Source organism: Mirounga angustirostris, unplaced genomic scaffold (genome assembly GCF_029215605.1).
Source record: "Mirounga angustirostris isolate CCGP_5_RB_7025 unplaced genomic scaffold, mMirAng1.0.hap1 SCAF_4, whole genome shotgun sequence".
Classification (NCBI taxonomy): domain Eukaryota; kingdom Metazoa; phylum Chordata; class Mammalia; order Carnivora; family Phocidae; genus Mirounga; species Mirounga angustirostris.
This window is the reverse complement of record NW_026991712.1, coordinates 2,761,810-2,787,846: the sequence shown is the minus strand read 5'-3', so window position 1 is coordinate 2,787,846 and position 26,037 is coordinate 2,761,810. Positions and strand designations below refer to the sequence as shown.

At 54.2% G+C, this 26,037-nt stretch overlaps 1 protein-coding gene across 5 annotated transcripts in view; it reads right to left on the bottom strand.

Annotated features, from left to right (window-relative positions):
- Nucleotides 1-26,037, bottom strand: part of SLC45A4 (solute carrier family 45 member 4) — a 76,307-nt gene that overhangs the window by 15,966 nt on the left and 34,304 nt on the right. For 4 of the 5 annotated variants that reach the window (XM_054512428.1, XM_064587807.1, XM_064587808.1 and 1 more), the window contains one exon: nt 17,595-18,250. The exons of the other annotated variant lie outside the window; for it this stretch is intronic. In XM_054512428.1, the coding sequence (XP_054368403.1) occupies nt 17,595-17,847 (253 nt within the window). In that variant the 5' untranslated portion in view covers nt 17,848-18,250. The remainder of the gene's footprint in view (nt 1-17,594; nt 18,251-26,037) is intronic. 5 annotated transcript variants of the gene reach the window in all.

Genomic DNA, 26,037 nt, shown 5'->3' with positions numbered 1-26,037 from the left:
AACCCCAATCTTAGAAACACATGAAGAAACCAGCCACGCGGACAGGGGTCAGCAACTCACCCAAGCTGGCCAGTCGCACAGAGCGCCAGCTGGCCTTGGCAAAGCGGAGGTCAAGACACAGAGCATGGCACGTGCCCTGGAGGCTCTATTCCCTGAGAGACAACGGGCTGGGGGTGAGCCACCCGGCTCTCCAGCGCGCCTGGGACCTGCACGTTGCCGGCCCCTCTCTCGCCCCAGCCCAGATAAAATGCACTATGTGGTGGGCTGAGGTGCGTCCCCTTCCTACAGCGCCAATCCCCCAAACAAGCTCCTCCCCGCCCCTACCTTGCATTCACCCCTCCACCGAGGGCGGTCTGGCCTAACCCACAGCCCTCCAAGGTCTGCCCTCTGGCGGGCCACCATTGTCGCCAACCGAGCTGGTCCTCGTGTGCTCCACTCAGCCCAAGCCCCATAAGGGCAGAGTGCTGGCATCATGCCTGGCATACCGCGGGCACCAAAACCACGTGCTGGATGGAGGCGCCGCTGGGCAGCTGTGCCTGGAGCCCCACCCTGGACCCCCAGCACCTGGCCGCGCCTGGCTCCTCACTCCACAGGGCTCTCTTCCCCATGGGGTGGCCCTCATGCTCTGCATGTGAACCCCCCACCCCAGCCTCCCTGTCCACCTGGAGCTCCCCACACCCCCCAGCACAGCTCTGCCCCCCCTTCCTGTGCTGCCAACCCGTCAGGCCTCCACCTTCTCTCTGACCGCCACTAACTCATCTCCCTCCCTGCCCAATATCCAGGGTGATCTCCTCAAGACACACCACGGCTGCAACCCTCTGTGCTCAGAAGCCTCTGCTGGTTTCTCATGATTTGAACACTTGGGGTGGGAAGGCTGGCCTGGATCCGGTCCCACCACACAGCCTCAGAGGAGACTCACCAGGCCCGGCAGCTCCCAGGCTTCCTGTCCCCATGTGTCCCCTCCAACTGGACACCCCAAAGTGTCCACCCATTGAGAAAAGTGCCCACAGAGCAGAGGCCAAGGAAAGAAGGAGAGCGCGGGAGGAGCAAACAGGACCCACAGCGGTGCCAGCTCAGTGGTGTTCTCCCCAGTTCTCCCCAAAGTGAACCCCAGGTCATGGCACCTGGGGCCCAGCAGGAAGCCTGCTGCGCCCCAGCTAAGTGGCCTCGGGGGGAGGGGGGGCGAGCTGGGCACGGCGGAAGCGGCAAGGGGCAATGGCTTTCTTTGTCCAGCAGGTTGGCAAGGAGCATCAGCATCTCCCATCACGTCCCCCAGGCAGCCCCAGGGGCGAGCGAGCCCGGTCTCCCCACTGCCGCGAGGCTGCGGCTGGGACACCTCCGACAGCGCATTTCCCAGCACGGCTCTCAACAAACAGCACGCCACCCGTAGTAAATGATTTTTGTTTTCTCCCAGGCAGAAGCTGAACAACAATGGTGGGACCAGGAAGGCTCCCCGTTCACAGGAAATGCTCGGTGTGTCAGCATCGTCGGAGGGCCGTGTGAGGTCACGGGCAGCAGCGACCACGCGGCTCACGCGCGGCAGCTCCCATTCAATGCGACGGCTTTTTTGATAAACTGGTACTTGTGGGGGGAGGGGAGCCAGGGGACCGGGAAAGTGGCCTATAAATGTTTAACAAAAGATCTGAACCGGGAATAGGAACGTACATTCTTTTTTTTCAATAGACAAAGCCTTCCACATCAAGATAGGTTTGTATTCTCAGACAAGAATTCCATGATAACGCTTAACTCATGAGAACTAGCTCTCTGGCGGACAGGCCCACCAGCCCTGCGTGACCTCTGATGAACATACATCAACAAGCCCTGGGGGGGACCCTGGCAAGGGCCCCAGGCACCCCCAGACAGGACCAGGGGGCCTGCAGCACAGGGCGGAAGCCACCAGCTCAAGAGCAATGGCCCCAGGGAGGAAAGGGACCCCTGCTCAGGGAGGGTCTACACTGGGCAGAGGGGGGCAGGCACTCCTCCACCTGCACGGAATGTTCTAGAACCCCAGAGCCACGGGAAGGTAGGGAGTGGGATGAAGGGCAGGGAGCAGCAACTGGCGTTTGCAGGTGAGGACGAACAGGCCCCACGTGTGTGCGCACAAGCCCTTCCCAGAGGCCCAGAAGCCCACCGCCAACCAGGCTGCTCTCGGGGCGTCCCCAGCACCCAGGCTGTGCTCCCCAAGTGTGCTCCTTCACCACAGTGCTAAAGAGCGGGCTCGGGTACCCAGAGGGTGCAGCCCCCACCTGGGCGGGCTGTGGGGGGGCGCGGGTCCCCTCGAGGTCAGGGACAGAGGGCAAAGTGGTCAGTTCATGCTCCCTGTGGGTGGGTGATAAAGAAGTTTGCCCAAGGGGTTCTCTGGGACTCACTGTGCCACGTCACAACGCGCTATTCCGAACAGAGGCAGCAGTTTGGAAATGGTGTCCTTCAAACTTACTGGGGGGCACTGAATTCCTGACCCCTCACACATCCTCAGAGGAGACTCACCTCTGGATTCTGCATGGTCCTTCTTCTGGTCAAACAAGCACTTCCCAGCCCCTGCACTGGCTCTGAGGCTGGGCTGTTTCCAGGGAATAAACGTGCACAGCGCCCACCAGCCCCGCACCAGGGGCCCCCAACGCCTATTTTAAAGGAGGAGGAGACTCAACAGCCCGGCTGGATGCACTTGGCGGGTCACTGAGCCTCTGGAAAGCCAGGGGCGCGAACCTCCCACTGCCCTGGCACCCAGCTGCTGCGGGCCCTCTCCTTCCCGGAAGCGCCTCAGGAGCACAGCCCCTGCCAGCTGGAGCACCAGCTGCTCTCGCCCTAACCAGCAGCACAACCGCCCACCTCACAGCTCTAAAGTACACACTGCAACAAGCAAGCATCTTCGTGATGGCACAGCCACGTTACCTTATCGGTACAGGAAATCACAAGGCGCTCGGCCTAAGGTTCTAGAAGCTTCCCAAAGTGCATGAAATGCAGCTAATCCCGCAGCCAGGCCTAAGCTCCTGGGTCAGGACAGTTGCAATTTGCGGCCATCTCTCAAGCTGCATGGCTTCCAGAAGCCAACAGCTGCTCGCCCACCAAGAGGACCTGGCCTTGGAGGAGGATAAAGATTCTTCGAATTCAACATGTGCAGAACCTATACCCTGATCCGTGGCTCAAATCTAGTCCCCCTCGGGGGTCCCCTAACTCAGGAAAAAGGCCACCATCCACCCAATCATGCTGGTGGAAGGCCAAGAGTCCCTTCCCACCCCACGGGCCCCAGAGCTCAGCTCTGTGCCCCCCCCCACTGCGCCCCCCAGGGCCTCCTGCCCGGACGGCTCACCCCACCCCGCCCTCTGTCTCCCCCAGTGCCTCCAGCTCCTTTGTGCCCTAAAAGGGCTGCACTTCCACAGGAGTGAAACAGAACAGACTTCCCCAACTGTCCCGTTTCCCCATGTCTTCCCACCACCCACCAGTTTGCAGCCAGCAGCCTTCTAAAACCCTAAATGAGTGGATGTCCTGGACTCACAAGCTGCCACAGCTCCCAACCCCCAGCCTACAAGGTCCACGAGGTCCTACCCCACCCGCTGGCAGGGCCGGTCCCACAGCAGACCCCCTCCCTTTCTCACCCCTTTCTAGGCTCCAGCGACCCTGCCGCCCCCCACCTTCTGTTCCTAGGCTGACGGACCCCGGTGTCTGCATGGAAGCCCCCCTCCCCAATCTTTGCAGGGGTGGCTCCCTTCATCATTCAGACATTCCTGCCATGGCGCCAATCGCCATCTTGGCCCGTCTTGCTTATTTGTTTTTACTGTCTGCCAGGGCATTTCCACCGCCTGCCGCAGAAGGCCCTCAACAAATCCTTGGGGAGAGAAGGAGAGCAGCATGCCTCCCACTAGGCGGCGGCCCCATGGCCCAGACCCCAGCAGCCTTTCCAGCACACAGGGGGTGCAAGCAGCCTCCAGCCCCAGGAGATGGGGTTAGGCCCCACTGAGCACCAGAGGGCCAAGTGGGCTCTGCAGCCGGAGGCCGAGGACACGCTGACAGAGGTGAGCCCTCTGAAGGTTCCACAAGACGACACGTGCATACAGCTCAGCCCCGGGTACGTGGGCTGCTCCACACATGAGCGTCCCTCCCTGCGTCACTGGGGCCACGTTGCTGTCAAGCTTTCAGTAGGCACGGAGTTTAAAGCATTGGAAGGACAACCCCACAGCTCAATGACGCGATCAAAAGAAAGTTCTCTGGGCGTCCATGTGCTCTCAGTAAACAGGGGACCCGTGAAAGCCGGCTCGCCGGCCGTCCACACGTGCAGGTCGTAGCCCACTCCTTGAAGTCATCCTCCCTGGGAGGCGAGAAGCACAACCCTTGATTTCTGGACCAGAAAGCTCCCACATACATATGCCACACGTGCCCCCAGAGAACACGGGCCCCCGCGAGCACCGAGCCCTTCATCGGGAAGGCGCACACGAAGACGCTCAGGCGCCTGGCACTGGCTGGCGGGGCCCACGCCCCCACAGGGCGGACCTCGAGGCACAAACACGGCTGAGGGCAGCCCCTACACAGTCCTGACGACGGCGAGAAATGCCGGGTGTGGGAGCCCAGAGGAGCAGGGCTGAAGCCAAGCCCCCCTCTGGAACCACTCCCCCCGAGCATGTTCTCAGATCCTCCATCACAGACCTCACGGACCCCCCACTGGGGCTCCACAACGTCTTCTTCCTGGTGAAATTAGACACCTAAGAAGTTCCGTGCCCAGGTAATGTGGACACTGACACCTTCCTTGGTTTCTGGCAGAAACCGGCAGAACCATGAGGTGGGGATGCTGCAAGGGAGACAGGCGGACGACGGGGACCAAGCACTCTGGCAGGCACCTGCCCCAGGGAGGATGCCAAGGCCGGTCCACCACCTCCCAGAGCCCCGCCCCCGCCGACTGCAGAACAGGGAGGGCTGCCTGAAACAAGCTGTGGTGCTCGAGGCGGAGACTGACAGACGGCTGGGACAAGATGCTCTCAACAAACAGTTGTTTTGGGCAGCTCACAGGAGGCTGAAAAGTACCCCAAAGGTTCCCGAGAGCAGCCTGCTGCTGGCACGCACCATCATCACAGGCCCATACGTCGAGCTCGCAGGCGGGGAAGCGAGGATGGCCACCGTGCCCTCTGCGGCCCTCTCCAGCAGTCCAAGTCCAGGCCCAGCCCCCCAGCCCCCCGGCCCCCCGGCAGCATCGCTGCAGCCTCAGGCCCAGTACAAGCAGGAGGCAGCCTGCTTTGAAGAAAAAGACCATAGGAAACTGCATCCCACACAGGACAGCCTCGCCCGGGACCTTCAGGGGGACTGAAAGGTAGCAGGTGAGGCCCAGGGCCAGTGTGGAAGGCATGCTCTAGTGTGAGGGCCCTCCCCATTGTGACATTTGCCTTTTGCTATCACCCTCAGCGTCCCATGGGACCTGGCCTCCCCACCAGCACCTGCCGTTCACCATGAAAGGTTCCCAGAACCAGTCAGGAAACATGCCGGCTCTATCTGAGCCCTTGGTCCCAATCAGACCGATGGCTTGCCTCTAGAAAATTCCCCTCCACGCGGCCATGACTAGGGCCTGAAGTGATTGCTCTGACAGAGTGGTCTCATGACCCAGGAGAGCTGGTACTCCTTGGCCCACTCACCATACCGGGCTCAGCTCTGAACCTTCCTCCCAGCAGCTTAGGTTCCCAGCGGCTGTCCTCGTGGTGGCCGCAGAACTAGCTGAAGAGTGCGTCCCCTCCTCTAAACGCTGGTGTGCCCTCCCTGAGGACAGGAAGGCTCGGGTCGCCTCCCCTCCCAGCAAAGGGGACCTGCACACTCAGGCTCTGCTCACCAGCCCCGTGGAGGTGAGAGCCAGGCGTGGCCCAGGGTCCCACCCCACACCAGTCAGGTGTCCTCTACTCTGCCTGGACACCACTCCCCTCTTCGTGCAGGTGAGCAAGTAAGCTTCAGCAGGTGCCCAGGAGCCCATTTAAAAATCCTGCGTGTCAGGGGGCGCCTGGGTGGCTCAGTCGTTAAGCATCTGCCTTCGGCTCAGGTCATGATCCCGGGGTCCTGGGATCGAGCCCTGCATCGGGCTCCCTGCTCTGCGGGAAGCCTGCTTCTCCCTCTCCTTCTGCCTCCTCCCCCACTCATGCTCTCTCTCTCTCTCAAATACAATCTTTAAAATAATAATAATATAAAATTCCCAAGTGTCGAGTCACAGCGGCACAGAGAACCTGCAACGCTGCTGCATCTAGCCAGCCTGCAAATTCGGCTGGGCTGTGGTTACATTCTGCTTTGCTGTCACGATCTAGCAAGGTGAGGGAATATGGGGAACCAAAGGCCTTCTGCTAGCCCTGTGAAGGCTCCCCGGGGCCGTCTGCACCAGCAACGGGCAGCGGGCCGTGGGGGGGGGGGGGGGGTGCTTGGTGTGAGAATGGGGAAGTGTTCAGAGCTCAGGCCTCCCCGGGGCTGGCCCAGGGGAAGAGGAAGAGTGTGGGGCACAGCACAAAACTGCTGCTGGGCCCAAACAATTACCATCAAAACAGGCAGCAATTCTCCTTAGTCATGCTCTTAAATGACAGCAAAATGTAAGCAGGTGTATGTCTAAAAGGAACTTCAAGTAGAACATAATTTGGTTTGAACTGATGCAAGGTCAGACCACCCCACCCCCTCTGCCCAGCCTACCTCCTGCTGGCAGAACCCTCCAGGGCTCTGGCCACTTTCTGCCTAGGCCCAGGGTCTTGTCCAAGCCAATTCACCTGAGCCCAACCTGGACTTCCCCCCAGTCCAGCCCCTCCCACCTCAAACTGAAACTCGGGTTTCCAGATCCCCCGTCTTCCATTTTGCGACCCACCCCCATCCAGATACAGTACTTCTAACACAGCTACTCCAGATTCTCAATGTTAAATTGAAGTGTCTTAAAGTTACTGTCTGTGATGTTCCCAAAATACTTCACATTTAGATACATCCGTATCCGTTCTTCACCTAAATGGAGGGCAGATGACCTATACTTCACCCAAAGACAAATCCTATTGACCTATTTACATAATTTATGTGTGTACATGTTTTGTACACATCAAAACATGTTAAGATTTAAATGGTTGATTTTTTTTATGACAAAATTACCATCATCTGGAAAATATTTTGCGGGTAGACACATTCTATACTGATTGTTTTTAAGATAAAAGAGAGCATTTGCTCTGAAGTTTATCATTGAAAAAACCTCTCTGGGATTCTAATTTTATTTCTGATACGTGTTTACGGAAAATATTAAATAATCACAGTGATGCCTTTGGAACTATGCCTTGAACACCACCCTTCTGAGGGAGCCAGGAAGCCACCTGGCCGTGCTCACCTGAGGGCAGGAGCACAAAGGTGCCACAGGTCACCCCAAATGCAGACACTCAGGTGTCTGGGCTGCCTGGTTATCTTATCCTTTCAACACATATTCGTAATGTTTTGTTACAATTTATTTAACTCATTTTTGGCTTTCATCATCAGTTAAATGAGCTTTTTCTGCAGGAATAATTGACATAATTTTTTCTGTTTTCTTTAATCAAGTGTGCATGTGCTTCATGTTTGGTCACCACAATTCTGCAAACTAATCTGGTAAGTCTGGAAACTGCTACAGTACATTGCTTACTATTAAGACTTCTAAAAACCTCTTGCTTTACCAATGCTCAAGATTGAAAAAAAGCACAACTGCCCAGGTGTCTCTGTAAATCACCTCCTTAGAGTGGCACGTAACACCTCCTATGATCGATCCCTGCCTACCAGAGGCCAGATCTCTGCTCACACCACTCTGCAGCAAGCTCCTGCCCTTCTTCCACTGGCCAGGCCGCACTTTCCCCTACACCTCTCCCTGGGACAATGTGCTGACTCACCCTTGCTTCACTCACTGACATCAACTTACTCTTTGCCAAGAGGGAGGCCCAGCATGCCCTCCTCCACACACACAGCCTCCTGACTTCCGGTCCCCTTCCTGCGCCCAGGTGGATAGCCTTCCGCCTTGTTCGCTGCTCCCATGCTCGAGTTCAACAGCAGCCAACAGCTAGTACTGTAACTGTCCTTCCCAATCTTGCTTCTCCCAACCATCAATCACAACCTTCCCCCAGGTCCTGGCAGAGCCCCCAGCACGGGGCACACCCTCGAGGCCGGCTTATTGGTTAGATAACCTCCCTGCAAGCCTTCCCTGATCTGGAATCATTTGATCCCTGGACCGAGGGCTCTGCAGTCGCACTGACTCCCACACCTCAGCACCCCAGCCAATTGTTCTGGTCGCATGCCCCGTTCTCCATCTCCACTCTAAACCCAGCGGCTGCACCTGGCACTGTGCCCAGCACCTAGCAGGTAGGTGCTCAGTCAGTGCTTGATGGAAGAATAACAGGCTTCGTAACTCCTTGGGAAAAAGGACTACAGCTGACATTTCATTGTTTCTAAAATACAATGATCTGAAACACAAGGAAATCCAGACTTCCCAATCCAAACAAAACAGTCTAACACGGATTTTTTCAATTATTTTGGTCAAAATTTAGGAGGTTTTGACAAACTCCCGCCTAAGTGTGTGCCTTTCCTCCTGGCCTGCTGCCTGTCGTCCGGTCAATGCCGACGGTGCTCTGGAGGCGCACTGAGGGTCCCCTGACCTCGGTGGGCTTTCGGGGCAGGACTCCCGGGCTTGGACACCAGGCCTGCGGGCTGCAGAGTTCTCTCCCGCTGGACAAGGGCGGGCAGTCTGCTGACTCCAAGCCCGGGCCACGTGGCACCCTTCGGGCTTCCTTAGTCTCGCGTCAGCAGGAAATCCAGTGTTTAAGCTGGATATTTTGTGGGGCCCATCCTTTTTTTTTTCACATTTCGAGAACTGTGGTAAAATATACATAACATAAAATTGGCCACTTCAACCATTTTTAAGTGTGCAGTTCGGGGACATCAGATACATTCACGTGGCTGCACAACCATCATCCAAGTCCACTCGGGACACTTTCATCTTGCAAAACCGAGATTGTCCCCATGAAACATGGACTCCCCATTCCCCCTCCCCAGGTCCCACCACTGCACTTTGGGTCTCTACGAACCTGATGCCTCTGGGTCCCTCAAAGAAGTGGAATCATACAGGATTTGTCCTTTTGCATCTGGATTGTTTCACTGAGACGCGTATCTTCCAGGGCCCGTCCAATTTCGGCCATTTAACATCCCCTCCCCCCCTCAGTACCTCCAGCCTGGAGGCCCAGCCCTGTGGCCCATGCTGCTGGGTACACCTAGCTCTTCACTCTATGGAGCTCCCACAGCGCGGGGGAAGGCACTGAGCCCAGTGCTCCCCACATGGGGAGAGATCAACCACTAGACGATCGTGCCCCACAGCCCAGATGGAAGCAGTCTGAGCACGCCTCCCCCGAAACCAGGCACAATACCCAGGAGACCGTGGGGACAGGGCAGTCACGCCCCTGCCCTTGGGGCCTTGCAGACAAGCAACCAAAGATAAGTTAAGGGCTGAGCCAAGCGCCAGGAAGGACGGTGGGTCCTGGGGGACCCCCACCCAAGAGAGCTTACTGATAAAACTTCCCCAGGCTTGTAGGGCCTCAGCCACCTGATCCTGGAAGAACTGTTAGATAAGGAGCCTCAGCCACCTGCAGGGGAGGCAGCCACGCCCGGCCTGATGTTCGGCTGCTAGAGAAAAACCAGGAAAGGGAAAATACAGAATTAAAATCCAAAAACTCCCACCTGCTCTCGGCCAAGACAATGACCCCCTCCATGCAGGGGAGGTTCCCACACACTGCCCAGGGCTTCCCTGGCCACCGTGTCACGGAGGGTCCTCATGCTGCCTGAGGGGTGGGCCTCCCGTGCCCAGGGACCAGAGGGCATCACCTCAGCATGGGTAACGGGTGCACAGTCACTTTTAAGCGGGGCGATCTGTCCCTTGCTCCTGGGCTCTGGGCCCCAGAGGCACAGCTCATGCCTCTGCCACCTGCCCATTTTCCTGGCATTCAGAGACCAGGCCTCCAGCCTTCCTGAGCTATGGCTTCTTCAGGCTAACACGGCCACCTGATTCTTTGAAATCTCCCTGCAATGACGCCACTCCCTTCCTGCCCCAGCCTGTGTGCCTTCTGCAAACCAGGGGAGCCACACCTCAGCAGAAGCAAGAGGCCAGGCATCGGAGGCAACTCATCTCATGTCCCTGGGCTCAACTGTCTGGGTCCCGAGGTGAGCAGGGCCCTAGTGGATTTCTGTAGGGCCCACTTCAGCGTGGCAGATACTGAGACAGCGGGGCAGGTGCGCCTCGGGGATGCTTCCCGCCCAGAGGAAACAGGGTAGCTAGCTGCTGGGTCTGCTTTCTCAAAACAGGAAAACCAACGCAGGGTGCTATCTGCAGAAGGCCCTGGAGGACCAGTACCGTCAGACAAAACACAAAGGTTTCACTGGACCCTTCTGACGGCGTCCCTGTACACAAAGGGGACTCCTAGAAAGACGTCAGAAGCATTTGAATTGCAAAAAGTACCCCTGCCACGTCCCAGGCAAGGTGAGCTACAGGAACACCATACAGCCCTTGCTGCCCAGATCTCAACACACGCGTTGGAAGCTCCGAGTCAGAGGCATCTTGCAGGAAAAACAATACCTTGACCTCACAACAGGTCACCCGGTCACACCACCCACGCTCCCTCCAGGAGAGTGCAGGAGATGTACCTGTGCTCAGAGACGGAGCACCTGTGGAGTTCATGCACGCACACGCTGAGTCACCAGATGCATTTCCAGTTCGGATGCAGCGTGACCCTGTTTCCCAATCCTCACAGAGACTGTGCTCACAAGGTGCTGCGCCCTGCGGACTTCCCACCATCCAGAGAGTCAGGCGCACCAGCATGCAGTGACTGCAGGTCAAGGGCGGGGCCAGCCACCCACCCCCCACCCCCAGCCCCACCCCTCGCAGAGGGCACGTATCCTATGCAGGATTCACCTCGAGGCCCCTGCCAGCCCGGCCTGCAACATCCCCCTCCCTGAACAATCCAGGGAGTAGAGCAAAGTGAGGAGCCCTTAAGACACTTCGAATGTTTTCTTTAAGGCAGGCCGTTCAAGGGTAGGCTTCGCCCACAGAAGAAAAGGTGCACTTCAAGTAACAACACATCACAGCCTAGGAATCCTGGTTCACACTGAGCTGAAATGGAAAGGGGGAAAAGTCTGGATTTGTTTCAACAGACATGTACCAAATGCACACAAACCTTACCCTGCATCCTGGATGAAGCAGACAAGTTGAAATCGAACTTTCCCCATGAATTAGGATCTTATAAAGATAAACCCAGTTCTCATTCGTCAGTCAGTCAAACTGAGAGACCGCAACAAGGCAGCCTCTTTTCTTTTATATGGCTTTCCTTTCCTTTCCCTGGAAGATACACCCTGAACCAAGAGGAAACCAGGGGCGGGGTGGGGAGTGGACGGACTTCTCCTTCCCAGGGAAGGGGTGCTGGATGGGACCAGGCCCGGGAGAGGTGTCTGCTCATTAGGAAGGGCTGCTCCAGGGCTCAGGGGCAGGTGCTTCCACAGGCTTTCTTTGAAGAGTGACCCCACGTGTCCACTTGATGCTCACCACCACCAGATCCCCTGCGCGCACAGGCCCACACTCGGCACTGATGGAAAGCTCACCTCCGGGGCCAGGAGGCCCCCCTCTGCCCTCAGACCACCCAGGCGGGCGGTTCCCAGGAGGCATCTTCTCTGGAGAAGGGCTGAAGCCGCCTTGGCACTAACAAAACCAAACCTGGAACCCGGACTTGGAGGTGCCCCCTCTGATCTCCTTTATTCCAATCTTTGAGCACAGTTTTTTTTTGTTTTTTTTTAAATATTTTATTATTTATTTGACAGAGAGAGACACAGTGAGAGAGGGAACACAAGCAGGGGGAGTGGGAGAGGGAGAAGCAGGCCTCCCGCTGAGCAGGGAGCCCGATGTGGGGCTCGATCCCAAGACCCCGGGATCATGACCTGAGCCGAAGGCAGACGCCCAACGACTGAGCCACCCAGGCGCCCTTTGAGCACAGTTTTAAAAGTCCCCTCCAAAAGCTGATCTGTTCAATACATGGGATGGGGGTCCAGTGCGTAAGAAACTGTCAGACAAAATATAAAGGTTTCACCGGACCCTTTTGGGGGAGGAGACAGGAGAGGAAGGGATGGGCAGGGACTCTGAAGGCACAGGGGACCAGCCACAGAGCGGAGCTGGGACCACCCAGCAGGCACCAGAGATGCCAGCACAGACGGGCTTTCTGCTTTGACCTGGAATCGGGATCCTCATCTGCACTGGATGCTCTGCAGGAGCCGCTACTGGGGACACCGACAAGTCACAAAGCCACTTGTCTTGTGTCTTGTCTGTAGGAAGTCTCTGGAAGGAGGTACAAGAAACTGGCTGCCTCTAGGGAGGAACCTGGAAGTGGGCGGCAAGAGAGGGATGGAAATCTCACCATCCGAACAGTCGGGACTTTTGAATTCTGACGTTCGTGGAAATGCTACCTATTAAAGAAAAATCAATTTTAAATTTAAAGACAGCCTCCCCTGTGAGCAAGGGTTCAGAGCGGTGGGCGCAGGCTACGGGCTAAGCTAGGCCTGCTCCAAGGACTCAGGGACTGCTGGAGGCATCTTCCATGGAGCACGGTGTCCCTTCCATGCCTCTACAGCCAGCTAGAGGCCTGGGGTCCACAGCCAGGAAGAAAGGACACGGCCCCACCACCACCCGTCCACCTCATCTGCCGCCTCCTGGGCCCAGCAAATTTGGCAGCATCCTTTCCAGCCCCAAGAAATGACACTCGCTTCTAGTCTACAGGCTCCTTTCAGAAAAAGAGGCGGTCACTTGGGATCGAGACACCTGACTTCAGGTCCCCACCTGGTCAGGTAGAGCAGGGACGACAGCTTTCCTGTGACCGAGCTTCCAATGGGGAGGGTGGCCACGGGTGCTGGGGTGCACTTTACACTTACCTGGGCGTCAGGGAGTGCACACTTCACTCGAATGCAACACACACACACACACACGCACACTTTAGACTGTCTGGATTTAAACTGGCACTAACCAAAACTTTTCCTCTTGAGGAACCAGTTTGACAATGGGACACCCTAACAGATGCCGCAGAGCAACGGCCCAAGCCGACAGCAAAGGTCAGCTCCAGGGTCTGAGGAGAAAGGAGGCAGCGAGGCCCTGTCCTTCCCAGAGTGACACGAAGACAGATGAGCTCCGTCATCCCCAAAGCACGGAAACAGACCAGTCCTGCCAAGTCTGCTCGTCATCACACGCAACACTTAGCTGAGGATCACGAAGACCAGTGTACAACCAAAAATAAACCCCCAAGACCGGAGTTTGCTGGGAAAGGACAACCAACCTGCATGGCTACGAATGACAAGTAGGGAGGACAACTGAAGGATCCGGGTTCTTCCTTACGATCCCACTTGTGCAACGAACAGAATTTACAGAACAAAACAATTATATTATGGAATTATTATTGTTTTTTGAATTTCTCCAACCAAGGACTGCAACAGGCCAGCCCAGCTGACTTCGACAGTGCACCATGCGTGGGCTGGGTCCTGGTCAGGGCATTTCGACACTTCGTGCCTACAAAGCACGTTCGGCACAAGAAGAAAAAGCTGCACAAGGCACCTGGGCGCACAATCAGTGAAGCATCTGACTCTTGGTTTCAGCTCAGGTCATGATCTTGGAGTCATGAGACTGAGCCCCAGGTTGGGCTCTCTGCTCAGTGCAGAGTCTGCTTGGATATTCTCTCTCCCTCTGCCCCTTCTCCACTCATGCTCGCTCACTCCCTCTCTCCGATAAATAAATTAAAAATCTTAAAAAGAAAAAGAAAAAGCTGCAACTATAGTTGTGGGATCCAGCACCAAGAACAGACCACCATACTCCACCATACCAGGAGCCAGGAAGAAAACTTGCGCAAGAATGAAAATTACCTGCTGGAGTATTTGTCACCTGCTGGAGAGCCACGGTGTGTGGCAGGTGCCCCAGGTGACAGGGCACCTGGCCCAGTTTGGGGCCACCCACCTGCCGGTTCACGCAGTCACTCCCACTCGGCTCACAGGTAGGCCAGGAAGACTGGTGACACTGCCTTCCGCTGGAACCTGCGAGGCCCGGGCACCACCATCCCCATGCCGAGTTGACACACATACACACCCTGGGAAGGGGACTTTCAACCGAAATACGGGTCCCCATTGTCATTGCTTAATGTACTCTAAAACGTGGCCGAAGAGTTGGAGCGTATACAGCAGGCTGCTGGGTCCCAGACCAGGCAGTGGGAACCTCTCCCAAGAGAGGATCCAAGTCCTTGTGGGACTGTCTCCTGAAGCACCCAACATCTGCCAAGCACATCTGGCTGGCCAGCTTTCAGAAACTGGGCAGAGTCTACTGACGCATTACAAAATAACTGTTCCAACTAAACAGAATGTCCATTTTTAAAAAAGCCACCACTCTTCAGTATGCCGCAAAATTATGTCAATCCTAAAAGACCTAGGAAGGTCAGGGTGCCCAAGATGGGGAGATTTGGTAAATCGGGGCAGCTGCTGGGTGCTGAGGCATGCTCTGGGGTCCCCTTGATGGGGCCTGGCTCCCCAGAGATGGCAAGAGCTCAACAGCACACCCCCTCTCATGTCTGCCAAGACCACGTGGCAGGTCATTCCTCGTCACGGTGTATACTTCATCTCCCTAAGAGAGGACTCCAGAACTCTCCTAATCTGCCAACCGGGCCTTCCACACAGCGGCCAGCCAGCAGGGAAGGGATGAGCTCTCCCATCTCCATGCTGTGTTAGGGACCCCAGCAAAGATTCCCACAAGCATCGGGATCAGTATTCCCCTGGAGGCCCCTGCACACAGTCCATCCTCTGAGCCCAGCCACCTCTGCCTGATCTGTCCTCCGGCCAGGAGGCTGTGGAACAAAGGGTGCCATGTCTTCCTTCTGTGTCCAGAGGCTGTGTGACTCACTAGGGTCCTCCAACACCACTGACCTGCAAGACCAGAGGGAGGGAGGGCCGGGCTCAGTTTAGAGACCGGCGCAGTGGGCTGAGGGGACAGAAGCTGAAATCGCCCGACACCTACCAGCTCTGCGTGGTACACAGCCCAGCAGCCACAGGAAAGACAAATGGCCCCTGTGCTAACGGGTGGCTTTAGGACCACAGACCGGGCAAGGCTGTGGCAAAACCCATCGCTTGCACCTGTCAGGACAACAAAACAGCTCACGGCCAAGAATGCTGAAGCAGTGTCGCCAGACGTGTCCCAAGTTTTCACAATGCCCATCTCTCTCCCCGGCAGGTCAACTGGGCCACTGGAGACGTTTGGCCCCACTCGATTTCAGGGGGCCCCAACTGAAGCAGGTGTACCCAGGGCATCCCAGGGAAGCTCCATTTTGGGTCAAGAAGGTGCTGACGGTAACACCTAGCTCTTAAAGACCTCTTCCCTGGGGAGCCCTGCGGGGTCACCCAGTGCCACACACACAAGGTGAGCATGTCCTTGGATCCCGGCTCTAGGCACCCTGCCCACTCCCGACAGTCAGTACCCGCGGAGGTGTGCACGCAGCCAACACACCCGCGACTTTCCAGAGCTTCCGTCGCCACGCAGCATACGCATTTATGCTCTGTAGTAAAATACTCGTGTTTATTATCCCAGATGACCCAAACCTGATACTAGACTCAGTAGCATGTTAAATACTCAAACCCCAACCAGGAAACGTGCTAAGTTGTATAGAAGGTGAGACTCTTAACCTATAAGTAAAACATTGCAAAGAGTTGTTAGTGCCAGGGTTTTAAGCCTTAATACATATAACCTACCACAAAGAAAATCTGGGGGGACACACCCTCAGACCTGCACTTCTAGAACAACCATCTCTCGATCACCAGAGCTTCTGTATTCCGTATTTGTCACCATAACCACGAGGTGGTCTAGAAACTGGATAACGGCATTCCATTTCTAACCGTAACCACCCCACTTACGGTTATGACTGCACTTGTAATGACCTCAGCTGTGGTGCCAAACCCAAGTCCTTCCATGCCGAAGGACCAAAAATAAATAAATAAATGTCTGGTAAAGTGAATTGCTGCTGGACTCCCTGAGGTCTGGCCACAAAGCCAGTCTTCGTTTCTTAAACTTGCTAAGCCTCTGTCTCCCCGAGTGCCTTCTGCTCACTCTCCACACTGTCACCCAGAGCCCCCCGCACAAGGAGGGTGTCCCCCTCGGAGGGTCTGCGGCCACACTGCTCCCCCCTGCTCACAGGAAGTGGCTCCAGCTGGTCGGGTCACTCCCCTGCCTCCACCGCCAGAGGGAGGCCGCACGGGCAGAGACGTGGCATCCTGTCCACGCTCGGGCCGCTGGCATACCTTCCTGGGTACGGAACGTGAGAGCAGAAATGCAGAGATGACAAGTACAGAGATGAAAGAACAGGAGTGACCCGCATCGCTCATGCTCCACCATCCCCAACTCTCCCGAAGAGCTCTCAGCCGAGCCCGAGGTCTCGTGAAACCGTCTCAGGGCATCTTTAAAGATGCACAACAAAGCACAGGATTACCAAGAGAAAAACGTGTGGCAGGACAGTAACCTCAGAACGGAGAGAAGAAATGAATGTGCTGAGAAGATGCAGGGGTGCGTCCCATGACCACGGCGACCTGAAATAATCACAAGCACACCTGCCACGGCCGAGGTCGGCTCTCTGATGATGGCGCCATTCATAACCGAAGGAAACGTGGCGAGTGTCAGACCCCTGCACTTCACTAACGGATCCGCAGAGCGGTGAGCGCTCACCGAACAGGAAGCATTATGTTTGGAGAAAGAAACATTCCTAAAATAACCAAAATAAGCAGATACTACGCACATGTGGAATTCTGGAATGAAACAGAAGATTTTAAACAGCTCGGCCCCTTATCCAGAACTCTTAGGGGCTGGGAACTTGCAGATTTTCAAACTTCCTTAGACAACAGGGAAAACTAAACACCGACATGTAATCCGGAGGGGATGCAGGCTCTTCCATACGGGGCTCCGTAATGCTCACTGAGTAACTCCGTAAACTCCAGTATTTCTGGAAATGCCCGTCATTCAGCCACCTCTAGTCCACACGAAACTCAGATTTAAGTCGTCAACAACAAGAAGCTGGTAATAAAAAACCATGTTACTCAGGGTTTTCTAGGCCAGGCTTTGTTCCAAGCACTCGCCTTGTGCCCGACCAGGGGACGGTCTGCAGTCACCCTCCCCTTCTCAGGAAGGAAGCTAAGGGAGAGTCAGGGAGGTTCCCTGGCCTGCCACACACAGCAGGACACGGCTGGTGACCGTGTCCGGGAGGCAGGAGAAGGGCAGGAGGTACCGCAGGGGAGACAGGCACACGGGGAGAAGAACATACCGAAGCTGACTGCACACATTCAGGTGCTCGACTACCACCTTGCCGAAACAGGTACCTCCTCGTCGCCATGCAAGGCCCACCTGCCACCCTAGCCCCAGCCCAGAACGGGAGGAAAAAAATGGCCAGGAGGTGGAGGGCAGCAAAGACAGGATGCTGGCCCCCAGGGCTCTTGAACACTTCCCAGTGCACGCGATGAGGTCCGCGTGCTGACGTCCGCTCGTGTGTCCAAACGGCGAACGCCGCGCTCGGTGCTAAGGACCAGGCAGAAGCGCGGACAGCACTTACCAATCTGCAAGAGGATCGGCGTGACCAACGCCGTCTCCATGGCGTAACAGAACTCCCTGCCAAACATCACGGCCCCGTGCATCACCCACAGGCGCACGGGGATCCGGTCTATGGACCCCTCGCTGATGGTCTCATCGTGGGTATCCGCGCTTCCCGGCTTCTGCAGATCCGGCAGGGGCACAGGAAACTCCTGAACTTGCAGAGATTCCGAGTCGGCGTTCTGCGGGGCCATTCTCATTACCACCAAAAACATATACGTGTATATATGTGTGTGTGTATATATATTTCCTCTACCTATATAAATAATACTATCAGGTATCTTTAAGGATAAATTAGGACGCCTTCTCTCTCTGCTTCAGTTGTGTTCCTCCGGCAAGTAATGCTTATATCCCTCTTTGTACAAATCGAGATCTCGCAACTTCTCACAAGCGGGTGAGACACGCAGCAAAACAAAATGATTTTTGGTTGGATTTTAAACATATGGCTTGCTGGTTTACTGTGAATTAGAGTTAAAAATCCATAATTGCCATTCAGTTAATACCAGTTTCATCATTATTATTGAAGAGGTGCTGAAGTTATTTTTCTTGCTACAGAGAGGTGGGAAGGTGACACAAAAAGGAGGTCCGCCGTTGCTCCCCATCGAGTGACTGGCTGATCTGCAAAAGAGGAAAACAACCCCGGCAGAGAGTCAGTCGGGGGCGGCCGCCGCGTGGCCTCCCACCCCTGGCTGTCCAAGCGCTCCACGGACTGGTCCTCGGCCACCTGGGAGACCCCAACCTCAGACCGCCGCAGCTCTCTGGCGCTGACTCTGGGTCAGCTGTGGAAAAAACAAACCCTAATTCCTAGAGAAACATCTTGTATGGATCTAATCCTGGGGCAGGGTAAAGAGAGGACAACGAAGGGCAGGCAGCAGAAGAGAGCTCAGCTTCCGCTCTTGAGACAGCAAGAACCAGCAAGAATTGTCAGCCTCCGGGGAGTGGGGATGGAGAGGCTGGGGAGGCAGGGAGGCTGGATTAAGGACTGGAGATGCCACCCAGGAGTGGAAAGCAGGGAGGTGGGTAGAGCAAGGATGGGGTGACTTACCACCCGAAGGGAGATAATGTTCCAAGTCCACCAAAAGGCAGCTGAGTGCATGCTATGGGCTGTCTACAGTCTTTGACCTTGGCAGCTTACAGCCCCTCTCCAGGAGAAAAGTGCCTGCATCGCAAACTCTGAATATCCTGTCTAGGGGCTCACAGACTCCCGACCCACACATGGCATTCCTAGTGGTGTGCAACTCCTGACCCCAGTCCTACATTCCCACTGTCCTGGTCCCTCGACCCGGCTTTGTGATGCATTCTATACCCAGGGGAACACACCCCAATAATGTGTCCACTGCCTTGCATCTAACTAGAACTTTCCCCTTAGGAAGGTTTTAGGAAAATGCAAGGTTAAGACTAAGGATGCAGCTCCACCCATGCATTCTGTGGGATGCAGGCCTCCAGGCACTGGGGTCCTCCTCACTCTGACCTGCATTAGAAGAGGGGGCCCTGAAATCACAATGCTGTTCCTGTCTTATTTTAAGGTAGGTCTGCGAGCTGAAATCTTACCAGAGATTTTCAACAACTGGTTTAATTAAAAATATTTCTAGTTCATATTCACTTAACCAAAGATGGGTCTTAATTAGCTCCTTTCTCCCTTTCCCCCCAGAACCAATGACCAACGAAGGGTGGCCTTCACACTGAGACCCCCTTGGGAAGCTCTGGGGGCGATGGTGGGGCTCCAGCCTCAGGCAAGGCCGGGCTGCTGTGCCTTGAGGTCAAGTCCTTCCCTCATCACGTCACCATTGCAGGGCTCCCTCACAGCCCCTTCCTGCTGCAACGGGCGCATCCTTGGGGCCCACAAGCCCATGTCCTTGTCTGCATGTGTGCATCTCATGCCCCCCCCCAGTGCCGCTACACTTCACAAGGACGATCCCCGTCGAGAACAGCTCAATTAAAACCAGGGCTTTGCAGGCACCTGGGTGGCTCAGTCGTTTGAGCATCTGACTCTTGGGGTCAGCTCAGGTCATGATCTCAGGGTCATGAGATCGAGCCTGCTTGAGATTCTCCCTCTCCTTCTGCCCGCCCCCCCACACGCTCTTGCTCTCTCGCTCTCTCTCTCTCTCAAAACAAACAAAACAGGGGCACCTGGGTGGCTCAGTCGTTAAGTGTCTGTCTGCCTTCGGCTCCAGGCATTATCCCAGGGTCCTGGGATCGAGCCCCACATCGGGCTCCCTGCTCAGCGGGAAGCCTGCTTCTCCCTCTCCCACTCCCCCTGCTTGTGTTCCTTCTCTCGCTTTGTCTTTATCAAATAAATAAATAAATTCTTTAAAAACAAACAAACAAACAAAACAAAACAACCATGGTTTCTAACCTCAATCGTTTTAGAAAATGTGTTATGAAACTACTTCTAAAATACAAAGTAAACAAAACAGTGTTTAAAAAACCCAAATCGCCCAGCATTAACAATGACCAACACCTGCTGTTCCCAATCCCTTCCTACCTTGGGAGTGATCCCTGACCTAAGAAAGTGGAAGAGAAGAAATCCGTTTGTCAACCTGTCAATCTTATACCAAAATAGCGTCCGTGATTTTAAATGCCTTTTTCCACCAAATAAGATGGATTTTTATATTAAGGACATGTATCCAGACAGGTTTTCAAAGCCCACACTGATGACCTGGGGTTCTGGGGGCAGGAATGACAGTCACTGTTTTCTAAGAATCCTAGTGACTAACTTATGAACACAAAAGCATCCAGCTGGGTCCTCGTGCCCCTACCCACGGCTACTGCTGTCCTGACACCCACGCTGAATGAGGGCGGCCTCTCCCAAGGCCATGTCAGCACCAGTGAGAAATCAGCCAACCGAGCTCTGCACTAGGTATCTGTGAGCTCTTCTAAGGCACTGGTTCTCCACCAGGAATTCTGCACCTCTGAGGACACCAGTCAGTGTCTGGACACGTTTCTGGTTGTCACAAGGTGGGTCGGGGCCAGGATGCTGCTCAACACGGCCCCATGCTAGAGAATGATCTGGCCCCAAATGTCACCTAGGTCAAAGTTGAGAAACTCTGTTCGAAGGTTATTTTTTTATTTTTTTTTCTTTTAAAGATTTTATTTATTTGACAGAGAGAGACACAGCGAGAGAGGGAACACAAGGAGGGGGAGTGGGAGAGGGAGAAGCAGGCTTCCCGCGGAGCAGGGAGTCTGATGCGGGGCTCGATCCCAGGACCCTGGGATCATGATCTGAGCCGAAGGCAGACGCTTAACGACTGAGCCACCCAGGCGCCCCTCGAAGGTTATTATTAAATGGGAAAAAGTCTTCTCCCGAAATGCTGAAACATTACATTTTATACTATTACATTCTGAATCCATCAACTGGGCCGGATGTGGCAAACTCAACGTCACTGCCTCTTCGTGGAACCAAATCAGTTGTTGCTCAAAGTGGACAGGAAAATGCCAGTGGGCTCAAGCCACACTGTCCCAGAGCAGAAGGAGGGGGCCTCCGGGATGTGGTTTGTGGCAGGGAGTAGGGTACCAGCTATTCCCTCTCGGGAGTTAAGGACCCCCGGGGAATTCTCCAGAAAGCCCCAGCTTGCCGCCGCAGCCTCCCGCAACATGTTCAAATGGCGTCTCTGAAGACCCATCTCCAGCTCAGCTCTCCCCGGAAGATGGGCCGTGGCCCCACCCCTCGTGCCAGGGGCTCTGGCCTGTACCTGGGTAACTCGACCCTGGCCAAGGCAGGGAGAAGCTCACACAGCAGAGGCCGCCATCCACGCTTCATCTGTCCCCTCACCTCCCACGATGCCTAGCCAAACAGCAGGAGCCGGGCGAGGTCACAGAAAGAGCGGATGAACACACGAATGAATGAATGATAGCCAGCTAACCTGCTGACCAGAATGTACTAGGGCCTGTGTGCAGTGGAAACCAACCCCGCCCATGCCAGCTCTCTCCAAGAGCGCCACACCCACGTGGCCTGGGCGGCCAGCGACTAGGGTCAGGCTGCAGGGAAGCCCGCGTGAAATGGCAGGAGCGTGGCGGGGGGTTTACCTGTCATTCAAGGAGCCTAGGCATTAACACAGCCGGCTTCCCTTCCTCAAGCCATGCAAACGCAGTGGCACAGTGAAGAGATTTTACACAGGCAACTTCACTGTCATCTACATTGATGAAAATGACAAATATCGTTAGCATCTTCAGTGAGCTTGACTGTAGCAGCAGTTCGCAAACACAAAAGCCCCTCCAGGTCTCACAGCTCTCCGACTGCCGCACGCCAGCACTCTCAAGCCAAGGCAGTAAGGCCCACGCACGTCAGCGCAAGTTCCCAGAGCGCAAGCCGCTGTCCAATCGGTACCTGTAAATGAGGCTGAACCAACTAACAAAATCTACGCATGTTAGTGGGCACTGGGGTTCCTTAAAGACCTGACCAACCTGGTTTAGAGCCAGGTACCTTGAAGATAATACCCAAGTGCTCAGCAGCAGGTATCACTGGGCAGAGCTGGTTCCCAAATGCTCTTTCTGCAAGCCCTGGGGATTTTATAAGCTTTTTAGGGGGATGACAGAAGATACTTTAAAATTTAGGCATGGGCGCCTGGGTGGCTCAGTTGGTTAAGCGACTGCCTTCGGCTCAGGTCGTGATCCTGGAGTCCCGGGATCGAGTCCCGCATCAGGCTCCCTGCTCAGCAGGGAGTCCGCTTCTCCCTCTGACCCTCCTCCCTCTCCTGCTCTCTGTCTCTCATTCTCTCTCTCTCAAATAAATAAATAAAATCTTTAAAAAATAAAATAAAATAAAATAAAATTTAGGCATCATGTGCTTAGAAATACGAACATTGGGTACCGAAGATCTAAACTGAACAGCAACCACGGCAACCAGGCTGTGAGGGGAGAGCCAGTTAAAGGCAGAAGAGCCTGTGCAAGCATTTCTGTTCAAGAGCCACAATCGAGGGGCATCTGCGTGGCTCAGTCACTTAAGTCCGACTCTTGGTGTTGGCTCAGGTCATGATCTCAGGGTCGTGAGATAGAGCCCAGCATCAGGCTCCACCACGCTCGGCATGAAGTCTGATTGGGATTCTCTCTTCCTCTCCCTCGGTCCCTCCCACTCATGCTCGCGCTCTCTCTCTCAAATCAATCTTAAAAAAAAAAAAAAAGAGCCACAGGTGAAGGGTCCATAGTATGTGAGAAGTGTACCAGGCACTTCTGATACGTTCCATAGATTCTGGGTCAGGTCATGCACACAGGCTGCAGGATGTTCAACTCAGCCATTAGTTCCCAGGGAAAATCTCGTGGGGCACATTTTACATCTCGGATCCGTATTACTGTGTGTGGCGTGAGGTAAGGATGCACCGTTCTCTTTTCACCGTGGCCATCGATCACTAAGTCCGCTCCCAACACTTTGAGACTCCTCTTTGTCATCCACCAAATCTCCATCAGTCCTTGGGTCTGTTTCCCAGTTGCCTATATTCCATCCAACCAGCATGGCTGCCTGCCCAGTAACCCACTGCTGTTAGAGGATTCCAGAGGTTTCAGACTGCTGAGGCCGGACTCTCTCACTGCTTCCTTCCCCAGCACTTCCCTATTTCTCCTGGCACATTTGTTTACAAGAATATAAGCTTTAAGAGCTTGACTAGCTCAGGAAAGAAGGTATTTTTTGTTGGTAATTCTTACTGTGATTCCATTAATTTTATACATCAGCTGAGGGAAAACTGCTGTGTACCCCCATCCGAGGAGGAGGGCTTTCTCTATTTGTCGGAGACCACCTCAGTGCCTCTCGTGAGAATTTCAAAATACTCCTGCTACAGGACACTCCTTTGCACATTTCTAGTTAAGTTCCTCCCTAACAGTTCTACCTTTTTGTGTGTGTGTGGCCACTGTAAATGGGATTTTCTCTTCTGTTATATCCCCACTGTTTAGTTAGCCTACAAGAAGGCTAGTGGTAAATGTTGTTGGTTCATTTGCTCAGGTATGACTTACACGCAGTGAAAATGTACCATGTTCAATTGGTTCTGATAAACTTCTATAAACACAGAACATTTCCAATACTCTGGCAAGTCCCCAAGTGTCCCTTCCCCTGTAATTAAGGCTAATGATTTTTACATTTTAATTTGGTAATTTACTTCTTTAAGTGTCTGAGAATGGACAAAAGGACTACCACCAAGTTAACAACAAATCTACCAACCATTACCAAACTATGTATAGTCCCCCAACTTGGCGTAACTGGGTTATGTTCCAAAGCTCACGTATGCATTCCTTGGAACCTGATCATCAGCTCCTCAGAGACAGAACTCAGGGTCCCTCCCCGTCTGAACTGAACTAAATCAGAGCACTGGTTCAGGAGGGAGGGACCAGGACCCACGTGGCATATGGCTGCCCCTGTCCTGGGCACAAAGACTTCATAATAGTCTCCCCTCACTTGTTCTATTTCTAGGGCCCTTTCCCTCGGGATTCCACAAGAAAAGGAAAGGAAAGAAGCTTTGAGAGGAAAAGGCAAGAGCACGCGGGGCGGGTCCCCACGGCTGTTCCCCCATTAGCCAGGCGCCTGGGTGAAGGGTGTGTCGTCGCACCGAGGGGAGCAACTGGACCCCATAAAACCAGGTTTACATCGCGCACAAATCTTATCGCATGTGAATTGTTTTCTTTAAGGAAGCTATTTTATATAAATGGTAGACCATTAACCAAAGTAACTAAAACCATTAAAATAAAACATTTTATGAACATTCTTCTGAAGGACCGAGCTTAAAAAGCCCAAGCTAAAACCTGACAAATACACTGAAGCAGCTTAAGGAGAAGACTGGTCTGGTCCTTCCCCAAAGCATGGGCAAGTGCCTGTTCCTAAGAGCCTCCTCTGGAGCTGTTGAAAAGCGTGAAGTTTAAGCTGTGACCCATCCAAGTATCTTCTATCCAGAAGACCCAGAAACACATTTCGGGCAGGTTTTCCCTAGCAGAGAAAACACGCTTCCCTCTGGGGCCCGCTCCAGGGACTGTCGCCACGCTCAGGGACAGCGATGTGGGTACGATTTGCAGATGCACTTAGACCAGTGAAACTACCATTGTTCCAATCAACAACTTCCTCTATTGTCCTGTTTCTAATTTAAGGGTAACCGATGCCAGAACATGTGACTTCCTACAATTTGCTCTGTGGAAAGCCGGCTGGTAACTGAACGCCATCAAAAAGTTAAGTGCAGAGCAACTTCTGACAGGCACCACGAGCCTCGACCCATCTCCTGGAGAATGGTCAGAGAGGAGTTAATGGATGCTTGCAGTGCGACTCAAACACATCCTGCGACTCCCCCCGCCGCCCACCCCGGGCACACATGCTCGCGCGGACAGCGCTCTGGGCACTGGACACGTGGCAAATGCATTATGGTGCCTGCTTTGTGGCAACAGCTGTTTGCTTTGTCCATCCGCCATTTAAAGCCAGGCATCCATTCCCCCAAGAAAATCAACTACAACTACCAACATTTTTCTAAAATGTCATCAACTATTAGTCTCCGATGACCCTGCCGAAGAGCGACTAGAACAGTGCTCCCCATCAGCCTGCCTCCCTCTCTCACCAGATGACCATGGCAAAGAATATGAACCCACACACAACCCAAAAGCCAGGGAAACCAAACGAAGGGCAGCAGATAATAAGGAAGATCAGCTTTTAGACCAAGCGTATAAAAAGACGTAAAATCGGGCGCCTGGGTGGCTCAGTTGGTTGGGCGACTGCCTTCAGCTCAGGTCATGATCCCAGGGTCCTGGAATCGAGCCCCGCATCGGGCTCCCTGCTCAGCGAGAAGCCTGCTTCTCCCTCTCCCGCTCCCCCTGCTTGTGTTCCCTCTCTCGCTGTGTCTCTCTCTGTCAAATAAATAAATAAAATCTTTAAAAAAAAAAAAACAAAAAAACAAAAAAACGTAAAATCGAGGGCGCCTGGGTGGCTCAGTTGGTTAAGCGACTGCCTTCGGCTCAGGTCATGATCCCGGAGTCCCGGGATCGAGTCCCGCATCAGGCTCCCTGCTCGGCAGGGAGTCTGCTTCTCCCTCTCCCACTCCCCGTTTGTGTTCCCTCTCTCGCTGTGTCTTTCTCTGTCAAATAAATAAATAAAATCTTTAAAAAAAAAAGACGTAAAATTGAATCTAGCAAGTTCAAAGTATCCTTGATAAGAAAGAAGCATACCGGCAAATCTGTTTATAAGGTTATTTCCTGAAAAGCACTTAAGAAATCCCACTGACTTCCAACATTAAATTAATGTTGTAGCAAGAGACAGACAAGCCACAGATTGAGAGAAAATATTTGCGAAAGACACATCTGCTAAAGGACTCTTCTCCAGAGTACACAAGACACTCAACAATATGAAAATGAACAACTTGATTTAAGAAAGGGCAGGACACCCGAAGAGACGGCTCACTAAAGATTCACAGACAGCAAGTAATCACGTGGAGAGATGCTCCACG